The sequence below is a fragment of the Dreissena polymorpha genome, chromosome 14 (genome assembly GCF_020536995.1).
Source record: "Dreissena polymorpha isolate Duluth1 chromosome 14, UMN_Dpol_1.0, whole genome shotgun sequence".
NCBI lineage: Eukaryota > Metazoa > Mollusca > Bivalvia > Myida > Dreissenidae > Dreissena > Dreissena polymorpha.
In genome coordinates, this window is record NC_068368.1 from 18,483,163 (window position 1) to 18,502,492 (window position 19,330).

The window sequence follows — 19,330 nt, forward strand, 5'->3', positions numbered from 1 at the left end:
ATGTTATCAGCATGCCTAATACATGTATGCTTAAACAGTGTTGGTTACTATAGAAAGGCCAAGCTCTGAGAAAACCAGGCTTAATGCTTGTGCATGAGGTGTTGTCCAAGATAAGCCTGTGCAGACTGCAGGGACCACACTTTGCACCTTGACTGGATTTTTGTAAAGAATTTTTTTTTGTTTCAACCAGAAATTCTGTAAAAGCGGACCTGATAAGCCTGTGCAGACTGCATAGGCTAATCTGGGAGGACACTTTACAAACATGCATTGAACTCAGTTTTCACAGAGTGAGCCGCGTCTAGTAACAAAACTGGTAGCTCAATATAAGGCTTGCTGCACATTGCTCAATGTTCCACCAACTCATCCATTGTGTCTTGTTCTGTAAAAACTGGGCATAATGCATGTGCATGAAGTGTCGTCCCTGATTAGCCTGTGCGGACTGCGCAGGCTAATCTGGGACAACACTTTACGCACATGCATTATGCCCAGTTTTTACAGAACAAGACACCATTATACACAATTGGCCAGAGAAAGGTGTTCATGTACAACTTAACTTTCAAGATGGTGCCTCAGTGATTGCTAGAGTAGCTATCAATAGTGAGAATTAACTTTCAGGTACATAAAGACTGAAAAACTCACAGCCTAACTGTTAATAAAATTCAAACACAAAAAATGACACTTTTAACCAATATTTCACAAACTTGGTACCTATATCTATTCGTATATGTAATATTTTTTAGAATATGACTTTTTTTTAAGAAAACCAACTTACTACAAATCTGGAATTTATTTTCTGCAATATTTGTTTCTCATTTAATGCCATTGCTTCGCCATTTCTCTTCTTTATCCGTTTCTTCTCCAGTTTTTTGCAGGCGTACATTTTCCCGGTTGCCCGGACTTGACAGGCACACACCTCGCCAAAACCTCCTTTCCCAAGCACCCGGTACATACGGAACGTGTTCTTCGTTACAGGTTGACTGAAATAATAACTGGCTGATGTAGTGTATACAATTATTGGTGGCCCAAATATTGGTCAACTGAAATACTTATCATTTGGCTGAAATATTTATTTATTTTTAATAATATTGGGCCATGCTCTGTGAAAAGGGGGTTATATGCATGTTCGTAAAGTGTCATCCCAGATCAGCCTGTGCAGTCCACACAGAATAATAAGGGATGAAGCTTTCCAATTTTATGATATTTTTCTTTTGAAGAAAGTCTCTTCATAGCAAAAATATAGTTTAGGTCGAAAGTGTCAAACCTGATAAGCCTTTGCTGACTACACAGGCTTATCTGGGACGACACTTTACGCACATTCATTAAACCCCTTTTTCACACAGTGCGGCTCTAATGCAGGTTGATGCAGCAGTTACCAGATGATTTAGAATTATGTGTACAGATTGTCAATAAAATTATGTGTACAGCTTGTTAAACTACCAAAAACTTGTACCCTATAAATGATGATACAGTGGTGGGTTTCTCATAAAAAAGTTATATTTTAGTTAATAATTAGTAATAGCCTTTTTTAATTGCTTTTTGATACATGTTGTATTTAACATGTTTTATTTCAAATGTTGATATGAAAGGTTGACAATAAGAATTTAAATATACATCAACTGATTATCTATTTTGATTAAGTTATCACCTGAAACTGCATGAAAAAACTTGAGCCTCGCTTTGGGAAAAAGGGTTAAGGAATGTGTGTAAAGTATCATCAAAGATAAGCCTGTGAAGTCTGCACTGGCTTAACAGGGACTACACTTTCTTTTTGCTTGTCTAGTATATTTCTTGGCAAAAAATCATGTTTAGGTGAAAAGAGCCATCCCTGATTAGCTTGTGCAGACTTCACAGGCTTATCTGGGAAATATTTTATCAGTTACGATTAGCCTTGTTATCCAGAGTGAGGATCACTTTGCCAAAGTAATATAGAGAAATTCACGAGCATGTCCACACAAGATATAATCTTCATTGATAGCTGTAACTACAACCCATTGGTATTTCCAGATAGAAAACACTTGACATGGGTGTATTCAGATTATAGATGGACTCTAATCAGTTATATTAATTATAATACTTAGTATTCATCATAAAAACATGCAAGCAGTGTAAAACTATATATATGCATGGACTATAGTATCCCCTATTACTAAGAACACTCAAGGTCACAGGCATAATTTAAAGTGTGTGAAAACACTATGTTATATATGTTGTAATAAAAGCTTAAACAAGATGCTGAAATTGATAAACACAAAATAAAATGTTGTGTTTGATAAACGCATAATCCCCCTGCTTGTGCGTAGTGTTGTCCAAGACATAAGTGTGCAGTCTGAACAGGCTAATCAGAGATGACATTTTTCGCTTTAAATAGAATTTTTGGTTCAAAGGAAAATCCAGTTTACACGTAGGCCGCAAAGTTCGTCCCGCACAGGCTAATATGGGATGACACTTTATGCACCTGCATGAAGATCCATTTCCCCAGAGTGCACCTCATATTGACAGACATTGGGTTACCAATAAAACTTGTTTCTAAAATAATATATCTCCCTATACAACAGACAAAGTTCAATACGCAAAAAAACAAGCAAATTTGTTGAATTGATATCCCCGGCCTTCTGCTCATGAATATATATACACCTTATATAGTTTCTGAGATAATAGCCCTAAAAAGTTTGTAAGACACTGACTGACAGAAGGAAGGACTGACAGACTGACAAACGGACAGACAACGCAAAAACTATATCCCTCAGCATTTGATGGTGCATAATTAAATAGCCAGTAAAGAGTCATGCATATTGACGGCTAATACAGTATTAAATTTTCACAAACAAAAAATACAAAAAAAGTTTTAACAAGGGCTGTTTGTAAAACATATGGGCTGTCAGTTGTAGTGGCAGCCATTGTGTGAATACGTTTTTTGTCACTGTTACCTTGACCTTTGACCTAGTGACCTGAAAATCAATCGAGGTCATCTGCCAGTCATGATCACTGTACTACCTATGAAGTTTCATGATCCTAGGCCTAATTATTCTTGAGTTATCATCAGAAAACCATTTTACTGTTTCGAGTCACTGTGACCTTGACCTTTGCCCTTGTGACCTGAAAATCAATAGGGGTCATCTGCCAGTCATAATCAATGTTCCTATGAAGTTTCATGATCCTAGGCGTAAGCATTCTTGAGTTATCATCCGGAAACCATTTTACTGTTTCGAGTCACTGTGACTTTGACCTTTGACCTAGTGACCTGAAAATAAATAGGAGTCATCTGCCAGTCAATGATCAATGTACCTACGAAGTTTCATGATCCTAGGCCTAAGCTTTCTTGAGTTATCATCCGGGAACCATCTGGTGGATGGACCGACAGACCGACGGACCGTCGTGTGCAAAACAATATACCCCCTCTTCTTCAGAGGGGGGCATAATAAATAATGTTTCAAAATGTCTTTACTTTAAGTAAAATACTGTTGATAAGCCTCTAAAAAGTGTTATCAAGGTCCTTATTTTATAGACTTACCCCTCGAGCCATTTCCATTGCAAATATTGCTTGTACCTATGAAGTTTCATGATCCTAGGCGTAAGCATTCTTGAGTTATCATCCGGAAACCATTTTACTATTTTGAATCACTGTGACCTTGACCTTGTGACCTGAAAATCAATAGGGGTCAACTGCCAGTCATGATCAATGTACCTATGAAGTTTCATGATCCTAGGCCTAAGCTTTCTTGGGTTATCATCCGGAAACCATCTGGTGGATGGACCGACAGACCGACGGACCGTCATGTGCAAAACAATATACCCCCTCTTCTTCAGAGGTGGGCATAATAAATAATGTTTCAAAATGTCTTTACTTTAAGTAAAATACTGTTGATAAGCCTCTAAAAAGTGTTATCAAGGTCCTTATTTTATAGACTTACCCCTCAAGCCATTTCCATTGCAAATATCGCTTGAAATAGATACTGTCTAAGAAGTCCTGGAAGGGATCCTTTTGTAGGTAGTCTATCACCAGTCTGAAAACAGGAATTCATAAAATGACGAAATTAAAATCTATAAAGCCTCCATGTGCTCAAGTGACAAATTGTTCACATTTGCAAACAGGTACAGAACCAAGAATGCTTATTTTTAAGTTTTGCTCTAGCATTTTAAAATTTATGAAAACTATCCAAAATTAAATGCATATTTGGTCCAGAAAATACTTGCACATTATTTACTGCACAGTCTACAAACAACATTGCATCACAATTTCCCAGTAAAAGCAAATTGTCAGCCGTCAAATGTTGAGCGGTGACCGGTGTTTATTTTTGGTCAATTAGTATTCATTATTAAGTCCACAGTTGGTCCAGAGCAACATCACCAATTTAGGCTCTTTCTGGGAAAACTAGGCTTAATGCATGTGGGTAAAGAGTTGTCCTAGATTAGCCTGTGCAGAATAAACTGGATTTCGTTTACAAGAAACGTATTTAAACAAAAAAATTCATAGAGCTGAATGAGTCTTCCTTGATTAGCCTGTGTGGACTGGGAAGACACTTTTTGCACATGCATTAAACCCAGTTTTCCTAATGCGGCTCAATTGATTTGGCTTGACAAATAGAGAACTTCATCCCCAAAATAAATAGAGGCTTGAGAGGGGGTACTTCTATCTGCTAAACTCTTCTATATAGCAGATACTCAGTTGGACACTTAAATGCAGTTTTGCACTCTGAAAATTGTTGCATAAGTACCATAGACAGAAATTCTACAGAAAAACTGTACAATTGATGTTTTCAGCACAAGATTACTCATGACTTATCATGAAAGTAAATCTATTAAGTAGTCTAGTCCCTAGAGTAAGAATTCAATGTAAGCTTTCTCATGCAATTATCAGTCTGCCAGCCTACAAGTATGTATTAGTTTCCATGCACTTCAACAGCACTGGAATGTTGACCTTCATCTTTAGTGTTGTTTACTTTTGGACATGTTTAACACAGCACTTTTCTTTTGCAGTGTTCAAGCTAGGATTTGAAAAGGACAGGGGAGGCTATTTTGTCAAAAGAGCACTTTAAACATGCAGAATTTAGTTGAAAGGGCACATTATTTTTTTTGTTATTAATAATTGTTAGAATACAATACCTGATGCACACACTATTATTTATCACGCTGACTCAACCCAATTTTATCCCACTTACTCGCAACATGTTGAGAAGAGGTCCTTGTCAGCCAGCTGTTCATGCAGGGCCTCCTTTATTACCACTGCCTGGTTGCCGTTCACCTGACTGATGTATTCTTGGGACTGTAAAATAAAACAACAACTCGTTACCAGGTGAAGGGCCTCCTTTATTACCACTGCCTGGTTACCATTCACTTGACTGATGTATTCTTGGGACTGTAAAATAAAACAACCACTCGTTACCAGGTGAAGGGCCTCCTTTATTACCACTGCCTGGTTACCATTCACTTGACTGATGTATTCTTGGGACTGTAAAATAAAACAACCACTCGTTACCAGGTGAAGGGCCTCCTTTATTACCACTGCCTGGTTACCGTTCACCTAATGTATTCTTGGGACTGTAAAATAAAACAACAACTGGTTACCAGGTATATCAAAACTGGTTACCATTCACTTTGTCAGCATTTATTTAATTTTTGACACATGTGTTGCACAATTTCCTCCTGCCTTGCAGCTATTGATTGAAACAGACATTGTTCTCTGGGTATACACGAGCCATCACAAACACTATGCACGATGAACATGATCTTCGGACTCAACCAATTATTTGTACCACTTCTAAGTAACCAATACTGAAACAAAAACTGCATTTGTGAAACAAAATGCCCGCTACTGCGCTTTGAAGTCCCACAGCAGTTATTTTAGAGAAACAAGGCCCATAACTTGCAAAAAGTCAATGAACTGGAACGAACCTCACACTTCATCTGAAAGTCATGTAGGTAGACCTAAATACCAAAAATCAGCTCAATATCTCAAAGCGTTGCGTAAACTCCAGAAAACAGTTACTTTAGAGACAGTTTCTGCGTCATCTCAAAATTTTGCCAAAAATCAATGAAAAACGAAATTCACACTTCATCTGAAGGTTCATCTGTAGGTCATGTATGAACCAAAAATCAGCTCAATACCTGAAAGTGTTTTTGTAAAAAAAAGACTCTGGAAAACAGTTATTATAGAGAAAAAAATTATATCCAGTATTGCCTCAAATCTCCAAGCCTTTTTATTTCTATTAAGATTGCTAAAAAAAGTTCTAAAATACATGTACCATATTTTTTACAATTATTAGTTTATATTGATTAAAATATCACAACTGGTATATTACATTACTTGAAAAATGTTGATAAGTTTTCATATTTTCAGTATATATTGGGTAATACAATTTAACTGAGCATGTCTAACAGGTAATTTGGAGAGTTCTGTTGTCATTATATTTTGTAAAACTACCAGGATTGCTTATAAATATAAAGTATAAAATACATTGTTCATTGTGTGAGGAGGATGGCCGAGTGGTCTAAATTGGAGACACCAGGGGTCAGTGGTTCGAGCCCTGTTGAGGGTTACATTTTTTTAATTTTATTCTTCATTTTTTACTGGAGATTTTAAGATCCAATGTTTAAAAATATCAATATAAAGCATTTAATGACGGTATTTTAGAACTTGTTATTTTTTCGTCAATCTGGTTGACTGTCCCTTTAAAGCTACTTGCTTCCCTATGCAAAAATTTAGATTAGTCCAAGGTTTGAATCTTCGTAAAAAGTAAACAAAAAGGAACGAATTTTACAATTCATCTGTAGGTCATGTAGTAAGACTCACATACCGAAAAACAGACTGCACAGGCTAATCTGGGCTGACACTTTACGCACATGCATTATGCCCAGTTTTCTCAGAACATGACTCATTATATCTTATGGCAGTTCAACCAATGTAAAACGCGCACCTATGTTTTGAAATTGAAGAAAAATATTGCGCATAATACATGGTAAAGTACAGAAGATGCCAGTGGCTTAAAAAGGTCAATAAAAGGCCAATAGTTTTTCATTTCCAAAACAATGCTCATCTGACAGACTTCCATAGGCAAATCATGTTGCATAAACCTCTGATTGCCTATAAATAAACGTCAGCAGAACAATGTTCCATTTCAATATTGTTGTTTTTCTTAAAGAATACCTGTTAGCGCCTGTGTTTCATTCCATGATATTGTTTCTCTATAATTCGCAGGCATTGCAGATACTTATTGCTTGACATGTTTATTGCAGGATCCTCACATGATATAGGCAATGGATAATAATTGTTCAGTAAATGAATTCGAACAACAGAGAGAAACACCTGAACTATTATGCTTTTTCTCCCAACGTATGGCATGGCATATTATTGTATGACTAGGAATTACATTTAAATGTCCGAAGATCTTGACAGGTATTTACAAATAGCAGAAATCTTCATTGATACCAAATGGCTGGTTTGAACAGGAACATGCTCCAGAAGTGTCTATTGTTGTAAATTGTTGAAAATACACTCATCTTAAAAAAAAAAGGTTGGATAGACCTCAGAAAGTATAGCTGAAGTGTTGGTATTTTTGGTATTAGGTTCTTTCTTGTTGTTTGGGTAAATTATAACTAAATCCAAATCGCTTTTCACAAAGCCAAACAAGACCTGAATTAATTTCAATATGTAATTAAAACTTTTTGACACACAAGAAGTTTATCAATGCTATTTTATTATAAACATAATTAAAATAGTTCACATTGTGTAGGCTGAACTATGTATTAGAAAATCCAATTAATTCCTACAAAGATCTCATGATCTCAGCATTTAGCTTTCAAACTAAGTTATATTAACCACTTGTCAACCTCGGGTAATGAGTGCTGTCAGTCAATATGAATGGAATAATGAATAATGAAATTAAAAGCACAGGAAGTTATTATTAACAAGCATTAACATCTCTCATTTTTTATAAGTAATTGAATCCAACAGCTACCTGGCAGCTCAAGTTGTAGCGTACAATTGATCTAAATATTGCATTGAGCATAGATCTGGGAAAATAGGACTTAATGCATGTGCGTCAAGCATCATCAACACTTAGCCTGTGCCGTCTACAAAGGTAAATCAGAAATGACACTTTCTGGTTTTATGGAATTTCTCGTTTAAAGAGAGTAACTTCTTAAAACAAGAGGGCCTGTAAGGCCCAAAGTTGCTCACCTGAGATAACAAGATATTATTGGGACAAATCTTCTGACCAAGTTTCATGAAGACCGCCCCTTGGAAGCCTTGTTTTTCAAGCAAACATAATTATTTTCGAACTCATCCAAGATATCATTGAGACCAATCTTCTGACCAAATTTCATGAAGATTGGATAATGTGGCCTCAAGAGTGTTAACAAGGTTTTACTATAGCCATATAAGGAAAAATTCCCTGCCCCCTGGCAGCCATGTTTTTCAACCAACCGGCATCATTTTCGAACTCTTCCAAGATATTATTGGGATAAATCTTCTGACCAAGTTTCATGAAGATTGGACAATAAATGTGGCCTCTATAGTGTTAACAAGATTTTACTATAGCCATATAAGGAAAAATGCCCCGCCCCTTGACAGCTATATTTTTCAAGCAAAGGTTACCATTTTCAAACTCATCCAAGATATCATTGGGACAAATCTTCTGACGAAGTTTCATGAAGATCGGAAAATAAATGTGGCCTCTAGAGTGTTAACAAGGTTTTACTATGGCATATAAGGAAAAATGCCCTGCCCCCTGGTGGCCATGTTTTTCAACCAATCGGCATCATTTTCGAACTCTTCCAAGATATAATTGGGATAAATCTTCTGACCAAGTTTCATGAAGATTGGACAATAAATGTGGCCTCTAGAGTGTTAACAAGATTTTACTATAGCAATATATAGCCATATACGGAAAAATGCCCCGCCCCTTGACAGCCATGTTTTTCAAGCAAAGGTTACCATTTTCAAACTCATCCAAGATATTATTGGGATGAATCCTCTGACCAAGTTTCATGAAGATCAGACAATAAATGTGGCCTCTAGAGTGTTAATATGAATTTACCATAGCCATATATAGCCAAATAAGGAAAAATGCCCGCCCCTTGGCAGCCATGTTTTTCAAGCAAACGTAACCATTTACGAACTAAACCGTCATATCCAGAAAAGACATGTTCTGACCAAATTTCATGAAGATTGGACCAAAAATGTGACTTCTAGAGTGTTCACATGTATTCACTATATACATATACAGAAAACTGACCCACCCCCTAGCGGCCATGCTTTTTCACCAATCTGGACCATTTTCGAACATTTTCGAACAGTATAAGGAATACTGCCCCGCCCCCTGGCGGCCATGTTTTTCAACGGATCATTTAGACAAACATTTTGACAAAGTTACATGAAGATTTGGCATCAAATGTGACTTCCACAGTGTTAACAAGGTTTTTCTTTTTTTTTGACCTAGTTTTTGACCCAGCATGACCCAGTTTCAAACTCAGTCGAGGTATCAATGGGATCAATGGGACAAATTTTCTGACCAAGTTTCATGAAGATTGGACAATAAATGTGGCCTCTAGAGTGTTCAAAAGGCAAAATGTTGATGACGCACGACAGACAAAAAGCGATCACAAAAGCTCACCATAAGCACGTTGTACTAGATGAGCTAAAAAATCGAGTCTATGCGAAGTGTCATCCCTGATTATCCTGTGCAGATTGCAGGGGCTAACCTTAGACAACAATTTACGCACATGCATTAAGCCCCTTTTCCCAGAGTGCATCTCAAATACTCAATGGTGTGATTTTAGAACCATCTAAGTGGAGGAAAATACCCTAACCCACTTACAAGGTTTAACCCCCTTTCCCAGAGTGGAACTCAAATACTGTTTTATGTGATGATTGCACAGGCTAAACATAGACGACACTACGCACACGCATTAAGCCCCCTTTTCCCAGAGTGGAACTCAAATACTGTTCTATAACGTGACAGAGTCTTAGCACAAACATTTTAACGCAAAAGTCACTTAAATTGCTTTCGCATACAAAACAAAACACTCAGTGTTTGGACTATTTTCACAAAAGTTATATTGGAAAAAGTACAGGTACCAGCCCATTTAGGTAAAATGTGCATGAAAAAGCCTGAAAATGGAAAAATTAGCTTACTTAAGTCTTCATATTGGGAAGTTGGTGTTTTGATTTTTTGCAACAAATACTTTAAAATGGTCAACTGAGTGTTGTCAAGTTTTCAATATGATGTTGAAGACAGAGCTGCATAGGGAAACAAACTAAATGTTGCATTTTGTTAAACCTTCAGTTGGGAATTATTTGGGCAGCAATTAGGAAATTTGTAGTTTTTTCCTCATTGGGAAAGTGCTGTTTTCCAGTACTTTATAAAAAAGGACAAAAATCGCTGTCAAGATACCACAAAAACATACCAAACATAAAAATAATGTGTGTTTAATGATAATTGCAAAATGAATTACAACATTTTGTTCATACATACCTCTGCCAATAAATATTTATCGTAAATTTGTTGAGCTTTATTACACCTCTTTTCGTCTGAAGACAACTCATATTCACTCTGAAATAGACAATAAGACAACTACAAGTCACACTAAAATAAACAACCAGTCCGCACAGGCTAATCTGGGACAACACGTGCAGTCTATCCTGGATTTTTTTTAACAAGAGACTTGTTTGAAAGGAATACCAAAAAAGCGGAAAGTGGGGACTTCACAGGCTAATCTGGCACAACACTTTTTCCCACATGTATTAAATCCCATTTTCCCAAAGCAAATCTCAACTTTATTGAAAGAAAAATTTGAGACCATTTCGAACTACCTTGCATTAAGTGCAGCTTTTCAAATAGGCTCAAATTTAAGTAATATTGTTTAGTTTGTTTGTTTGTTTGTTTACAGTGATCCAGAAAACAATCTGTGACTATCTAGAAATCACAAATTATCAGAATTCTTCATAGAAGTTGTATGACAAACCATTACATAATATATGTAGTTACCATCCATGGGCGTCTGCACATACGGGCAAATGGGGTCAGCTGACCCCCCCCCCCCCACCCCTGGAAAATCGGTGAGTGAAAAAGAGTTGAATATGGAAAAATGTAAACATGTGCAAAAATGACCCCTATTAAGTTTCACACAAACATCAACTCCCATTTACATGTAAACAAGTCTACGACCGGAAACAAATCCGTTTTTGACCAAGTAAACAAAATCTTAGTCATTCTGTTTGATGGATTCCTTCTTGTTCATGTCATACCATGACATTGTGTCTTGTTCAAAATTATCGATTTGGTAAAATTCGTTGATGCTTTGGACTCTTGTATCTTTATAGTCTGATCGATCAACATTTTTTATGTGGATCGGATGGAGTTGATATAACATGAACGCAGGCATATTAGATTCTGAAAATCGGCTTCAAAAAGACTGGGTCAGTGAGTCCATGTACGGAATATAAATCATGTGTCGACTCACTGGTTCCACCAACATTTGCTTGTTGTACTTGATGGCCACATTGCCGTGGTATTGTCATTTTAACACCAATATCTTCAGCTGTTTTTAATGCCCGACCGAATGTATCCTCTGCAAAAATTGAATCCGCATTTTCTAGATGATCGGTGAACATCGATGTCAGATTATCAACGTGTTTTTTTAACACCAATCATGTCTTATTGAACAGCCTGAAGTGCTTGCGTGATGGGCTCTTAATGGACGAATATTATGTGGAGGGTTATCACAAATGTCTCCGTTCCACTTGCCGTCCACAGCAGATGTGTGGTCTGTCGTCCTTATGTATTCTGTTTGTTTTGCGCTAAATATTCTAACTGACGGCGTATTTCGTTGAAATGGTGAGCGAAGATTCGTATGTTTTTTTACTTTGCAGTCCACCTTGATTCGCTTTACATTAATGGTGTGTTTGGAACAAGCCGTCTTCTCTTAGGGCTCTCTCTGAAATACTTAATGATTGCTTTCACAGTTCCTATGGTATTACGTACGTCAGAAACTGTATTTAGATTCTATATGAGAAAAGTCACTATGATCAAAGGATAGAAAAATAGGTATAACCCACTCCAATACAGTCAAGTTATCAATTCCAAATCCTAACTTGTAACCTTCCAGATATACTTCATGATGCACCATTATCTGGCCTTATTCTCAAAATTTTCTACGCCTACGGCGGCAAAGGTGGAGAAACCCACCTTGACCCCACCCCCTAGGAACATTCCTACCTATGGTACCATTTAAGACTGTAATGAGTAAAATAAGTTCCGAAATTCTGTTACGTATTTACCACATCATGAATGTTCCTGATATTTATTATCTTCTAGTTATTTTGAAGATATCATGGTTATAGTCACTGTTAATTAATGTAATTTACATCATCATCATCATCATGCTTCATATTTATCATATTTTATAAAGATCAGCTAATCAAGATTGGTTCAGAGCGGACAGTACATCATTCTGTCTAATCTCCACTCTCAGAGTTGTTGTAGGTGGGGAATCATAATGATAGCAACATTCATCACTACATGTAGGAATTCCTGCACAATGTTTGCCTGATCACCTACCAGCATCCCAATGATACCCCTGTCAGTGATTACAATCTCAAAGAGTACTTTCGGTTCTCTCTCACATAGAATTTCTACTTATCTTACCCACCATTTCCTATCACACAGGGCCTACCTCAAGACAGGCAGATGCATTGGTATGTGAATATCTTGATTTGTGATCACTTTCTATGGAGATCAGTGAAGAGCAGCCACTTATGAAGGAAACAAGGGCTGTTTGTAAAACATGCATGCTCCCCATATGTACTGTCCGTTGTACTGGCAGCCATTGTGTGAATACGACTTTTGTCACTGTGACCTTGACCTTTGACCTAGTGACCTGAAAATCAATAGGGGTCATCTGCAAGTCAGATCAATGTACCTATGAAGTGTCATGATCCTAGGCCCAAGGGTTCTTGAGTTATCGTCTGACAACCACCTGGTGGACGGACCGAACGACGGACCGACATGAACAAAGCAACATACCCCCTCTTCTTTGAAGGGGGGCATAAAAGACGCGGCGGCGGGGGGGGGGGCATTTAGAGTTGTCCCAGATGAGCCTGTGAAGTCTGTAAAGGCTAATTATAGACGACAATTTCGTACCAAAATACAGTATAAGCAGAAAAGTGTCAACCCTAGATTAGCCTGTGCTGACTACACATGCTAATCTGGGATGGCACGTTACAAACATTCATTAAGCCCTGTTTTCCCAAAGCTAGCGAATTGCTGGTTAGGTGCTAGTCAACATCTAAGAATTTCCGGCTACCCTGACCCTGAACAATAACGGATTGTTTTCAGAGTGAAACTACAGTATCTCAGACAGAAATGTTTAGCAGGTACAACAGTGTCACATTCAACACTCACAATATGCTTTTTACCCTACTTGTGATGGCAAGGGTTAGAAAACACAATCAATTTATCTGGTGCAGAATTGGTGAAAGGATACAACACATAAACACTTCACATTTGTTAGCACTTCACCCTCAAGTGGCCTGTTGACACTCTTGACCAAGCAATGGTGTTGACCTTCATCTTGTCATTTGAAATTTAATTGAATTACCGCGATTAACCCTTTTGTGAAATCTATATCAGAATGATCAACAAGCAATAGGAAAAACAATTTATTTTTAGAATCAAGTTGAGGCCGAGATATGACGATGTGATGTCATGCAAAGTGATGATGGTAAGCATTTCTGTGTTCATATGACTTCTACTGTAAATAGTTGCAAGTTAAAGAGATTCTGCCTTTAAATGAGCAGTTGCTATTAAAACTGAACTTTTGTTTAGGAGACTTCCTTTAAACGAAAAGTGGAATGTGCTGTCCCGGATAAGCCTTTGCGGACTGCACATAATAATTAAGCCCAGTTTTCCCAGAATTTAGCTCTTATGCACAGGCAGCAGTATCAAAAATTTGCCCCCCCCCCTCCCCCCCGGGCACCCTCCCCCCCCCCCCCCCCTCCCCCCGAGCTTACCCCAGGGGTTCCAGATTGTTAAATGTACACCTGTTACCGTTATTAGCCGAGCAGGAGATCGGTTAGTAGTGTAATCTCGTTGCTTTAACTGTCTTTAAAAAAATCCAGTTGCTTTTTGTCGGCAACTGCATGGGAACATGTGTGTTTTCGATGAAAAATTGTCACGTCCAGTGTTCCACAATCTTTCAGCAATAGACATATAGTGCGTTTCATACCTTGTGTATATATAATAACTTTACGAGGGTTAGTTTTTTAAACAATGTATTTTTGTCAATATTCAAGTAAAAGTAAAACCATACACAATAGGTGTACATTTAACAATATGGAACCCCTGGGGTAAACTGGGGGGTAGGGTCCCAGGGGGTGGGTGGGCAAATTTATGATACTGCTGCCTGTGCTCTTATGTGGCTGTGATCACCAGTAGACTTAATTCACAGGATCTACCTTCATTAATGTGATCATATCATGTTCTCACTTGCAAACTTTAATTGAGGTTTGACTTTGTTTTTATTTAAATGTGACCTACATTTAACCTTCATTTGTTTGTGATGTACTTGAATACAAACCTATATTCATCAACAGTTAAGTTTTTGTTGCAATTATATTGTAACCTATATTAATTTTCACCACAATTCTCATTACAGCTGCCTGCTTTCACCACAACCTGAATTATTTTCGTTGTTATTTGTATAATGTTTACTTTCAGACAGAATGGAATGGAAGTACCCCACATGCAGTGTAACCTGGAGATAAACCTTCACACAGCATCTGTCTCTAGAGTAAATAGCCTCATATTCAGTGTGATCTATTTATCAGCATCTAACCTGGTTCAGGTTACAGTATACTAAATATTTCAATGCGCAATACTATACTCCCTAAATAGATCAACACCATTTTATTTCAAGACACAATTTTCTGCATGGGCACTTGCCATTACTTCAGTTATTAATATTGTTAATAGGTGTGGTAGGAAAAACATTGTTTTGTACAACAGTTTGTTTTGCATAGAGGTTGTAGATGTTGATGAGACCTTGAAAGTTGCCAGCATAACTTTAACCTTTTAACACTTAGATATGTATTTGGACACATTTGTAGTCCCTAGAAAGGTAAATTTAATTAAGACTTTTCTAACTAGATTCAAGTTTATAAGGCTTCATTTCCTACCTTTAGATACTGATAAGCAGCAAACAGCACAAAACCTGAACAGACTGTGAGGTTCTCGCAGGCTGTTTTGGTTAAATGCTGTTTGCACATAGCCATTATCAATTTGCTTCTGAGTGGGAAAGGGTTTAATGGAAAGTAGCTTGTAAAAAAGATGGTTGTAAAAACAGATGGTTGTAAAACAATGAACTTTGATATTTGTTGATTTTTCTTACATATCTCATAACCTAATGTTTTTGTTTAGATCATTTCGTCTCCAAAGGCTCTTTAACGAAAGGTATGGTAATGGGGGTCTCTGCACTCAAAGTGTTGCAGCTATTTTTTTAATTTTAAAACATGCTTTACACTGAATTTGTTTTGGCAATCTTTATATATACTGTGACCTTCATACTCTGTTAGACCTTGCTGATAACAACTACTGAATCATTTTGATCTATTAATAAGGACCTCGATTGATTAATACTAAATAACATATAACTGTAAATCGTCCCTATAATTCAGTGTGATCTATGTAGATTTAAATTGCTGTACATCAAATTGCCTCAATACTTCCTCTTTTGGGTAAGAATTATTATTCTGGATATTAACTGTTGTAGTCATGGCAATATGTGTAAGTTATTAATATGCAAACGGTACAAGCTTAATCAAGCACAATAACGTTTCATTAGAACTTAGAACTAGTGAGATTGAAATGATTTTGCAAATCATTAAGCTCTATAGATCCTCATCTTAAACGTTGTCTTACTGTATATGAGCTGTCATGAACAGGATCAATCTGGAGTTCTTCCTGAATTGTAATAATAACATATATAATCAATCACTGTTTTTGTTTGCTTTTCTAGTAACATGAAAAATACAAAATATGTAAGTATCGTAAAATACATGCACATATACAACTATAAACATAAGTAGCATGTGCTTGATTTATTTCAAGCTGTCTACAAACCCACCAAGATCTGGCTGGATTTTGATGGACAAGGATTTCCAACAGACAGTTCTCAGATAGTCAGAGACTATGAATGTGGCTTGCATAGATTTAGAGATGCCACAGTCTAGTTTATAATGCATAATTTCTGTGAATTTAAAAAAATTATTTAATCCATTACCACTTATGTATTTTGGCGCATTTGCAGTCACTTAGAAAGTTACATTTATTTAAATACCTTTCTTACTAAATTTTAAAGGCTTCATTTCCAACCCTTAGTTACTGATGAGCAGCCAACAGCATAAAACCTGAAAAGCCTCCGAGTTACATGTACTCGCAGGCTGTTTTGGTTTTATGCTGGTTGCAAAAGCCATTTTCACTTTGCTTCTTATTGGGGAAAGGGTTAATAAAGATTTCGCTTTCAACATTTTCATGCATCCGGTTCAGTTAACTGATTTATTTGGCTATCAACATGTTTTGTTACAACTAACTCTTTTTGCTATTGGGAATAATACTGAACAACGTCTGAAAAATAAGCAAACAAACAAGAGATGTGTTTGTCAGAAGCACAATGCCCCCTATTGTGCCGCTTTAAAGCCATATATTTGACCTTGAAGGACGACATTGACGGATGGACGGACCGACCGACAGACAGACAGACAGACAGACCAAAAACAATATACCCCTGCTTATTCGATCCTGGGGCATAAAAAGCCCTGAGATAATAATTCAATTAAAATATTAATTCTTTCTGCTGCAATATTCCTATTAAGAAATAATATAGCTATGTGTGTTTATGATTTAAGGACAAGGAAACGACGCACTTGCAATGCTTTGAAATAATACCCCCCCTGCACACTTACAATTTCGTCAAGAACTGGGCTTAATGCATGTGCGCTAAATGTTGTCCCAGATTAGCCTGTGCAGTCTGAACAGGAACTACACTTACCACTTTTAGAAAGACCCTTCTAAACAAATATCCAGTTGAAGCAAATAAATGTCGTCCTTGATAATTCTGTGTAGACTTCAGATGCACTTTACACACATGCGTTAAGCCCCGTTCTAAGAGCAATGCACACTTACAATTTCGTCTAGGAACTGTATGGCGCGCTTGAGCTCTGGCCTCCTATCACAGAACATGCGGAATAGTAGTCGACCAATGGGCTGGCTGGTAACAATATATTTGTAGGTGAGGGCTGAAATAGAAGAATAGATAACATACTAAATAACATATCATTCATTCAATTGATCCTTTTTCTGGGAAAACTGGGCTTAATATATATACATAGTGTCTTCCCAGATCAGAATTTGCATTCTGCACATGCTAATCAGGGACGACACTTTCAGATTTTATGGAATTTTGTTAAGGATCATCCACTTCAGGGGAAATGTGTTGAATGCATATTAAAGTGTTGTCCCAGATAACCCTGTGTAGTCTTCAAATAACTATCTGCCCAAACTGGGTGTTTGTTTTAAAGAGACTTCTTTTAAACAAAAAGCTTCATAAAGGCGGGGAGTGTGGTCCCTGTTTAGCCTGTGTGGACTCCAAAGGCTTGTAAGATACATAACGCACATGCATTATTCCAGCTTTTCTAAAAGCGAGACTCAAATGACTAAAAGTGTAGCTCTCATTACGACTGCAATATTATCATATTGTCTAAGAATCATCATCGTTGTTTATCGGTCAATAAAGAACTCGTTGTAATTCTTCTACAGGTTTATTATAAAGTATATTTTATTCATATAAATCAGACTTTCAGACTGTTGTTAATTGGGAAATACAAAATGTTAAATCAACCATTTTTATAGTTTTAATATAGCTTTGCCCCAGATTACACTAGACAAAAACCCTCTCATCAAACAGGACAAAGTGATGGTATATAATAGATGCAAGTATAATGTTTCCCAATCAATAACATTTTTGTGCATGTCTTTTACAATAATCCTATTCAGAAAATGCAAATGGACATTATCACATTGCATCTGTAAGGTATGATGTGTAGATTTACGATTTATAAAACAAAAGAAATTACCATACCTCAGGAGAAATAGGCATTAAAACATGAGAATATCAAACAACGATCTATAAAGCCCTCCTATATCAATTAACACTGATGATATGCATATGTGCCTTGATCTGGGAAAATGGGGCTTAATGCATGTGCGTTAATTGTTGTCCAAGATTAGCCTCTGCAGTCAACACAGGCTTATCAGGGAAAACCACTTTCTGCTCATAGAGTACAGCTCCACTCAATGCGTTTGACATTATCACACCCTGTGACACAGATTCCAAGTTTACTGAAGTGTTAACGTCAACATCAAGAAAACTGTCAGTTTCACATATTCATGTGCATGTACACTGTGATTTGTTACAATACATAATCCTTTATGCAAGAACACGAAAGGATTCAACAAGAATTGGCACTATAATTTATCTTCATATAAGATAATGTCAAAGCAAAAAAATTGGTGAGTAAAATTTCCTTATGGGGAATATGGACATGTTCTTTGAAATTAGCAAAACATTTTAATTTTGGTGAAAATTTAGATTTTGTTAATACCTGGTTTCTTACTTTTTTCTATCTTAAGTAATTCATATTTTCATTATTTTAAGTTGAATAATTATAAGTGTTTAAAGTTGTTGACCAGAAAAGGAGTTTAATTAGAAAAAAACTAGTGACCTGAAAATCAATAATGGTCATCTTCGAGTCATGATCAATGTACCTATGAAGTTTCATGATCCTAGCCATAAGCGTTCTTGAGTTATCATCCGGAAACCATTTTACTATTTCGGGTCACTGTGACCTTGACCTTTGACCTAGTGACCTGAAAATCAATAGTGGTTATCTGCCAGTCATGATCAATGTACCTATGAAGTTTCATGATCATAGGCATAAGCGTTCTTCAGTTATCATCCGGAAACCATTTTACTATTTCGGGTCACCGTGACCTTGACCTTTGACCTAGTGACCTGAAAATCAATAAGTGTCATCTGCAAGTCATGATCAATGTACCTATGAAGTTTCATGATCCTAGGCATAAGCGTTCTTGAGTTATCATCCGGAAACCATTTTACTATTTCGGGTCACCGTGACCTTGACCTTTGACCTTGTGACCTGAAAATCAATAGGGGTCATCTGCGAGTCATGATCAATCTACCTATCAAGTTTCATGATCCTAGGCATAAGCGTTCTTGAGTAATCATCCGGAAACCATTTTACTATTTTGGGTCACCA

The 19,330-nt window shown here is 36.9% G+C and overlaps 1 protein-coding gene across 4 annotated transcripts in view; it reads right to left on the bottom strand.

Annotated features, from left to right (window-relative positions):
- LOC127858435 (G protein-coupled receptor kinase 5-like) overlaps positions 1 to 19,330 on the bottom strand; it is a 165,472-nt gene that overhangs the window by 128,505 nt on the left and 17,637 nt on the right. For 3 of the 4 annotated variants that reach the window (XR_008038888.1, XM_052395598.1, XM_052395597.1), the window contains exons 3-8: positions 17,178 to 17,290; positions 15,915 to 15,956; positions 10,473 to 10,550; positions 5,160 to 5,263; positions 3,912 to 4,004; positions 773 to 977 (exon numbers count right to left, since the gene is read on the bottom strand). Coding sequence is in view for 3 of the 4 variants with exons in the window: in XM_052395598.1 (XP_052251558.1) it covers positions 773 to 977; positions 3,912 to 4,004; positions 5,160 to 5,263; positions 10,473 to 10,550; positions 15,915 to 15,956; positions 17,178 to 17,290 (635 nt within the window). In the remaining variant the exon portion in view is untranslated. The remainder of the gene's footprint in view (positions 1 to 772; positions 978 to 3,911; positions 4,005 to 5,159; positions 5,264 to 10,472; positions 10,551 to 15,914; positions 15,957 to 17,177; positions 17,291 to 19,330) is intronic. The other variant, XM_052395599.1, reaches the window with a different exon arrangement.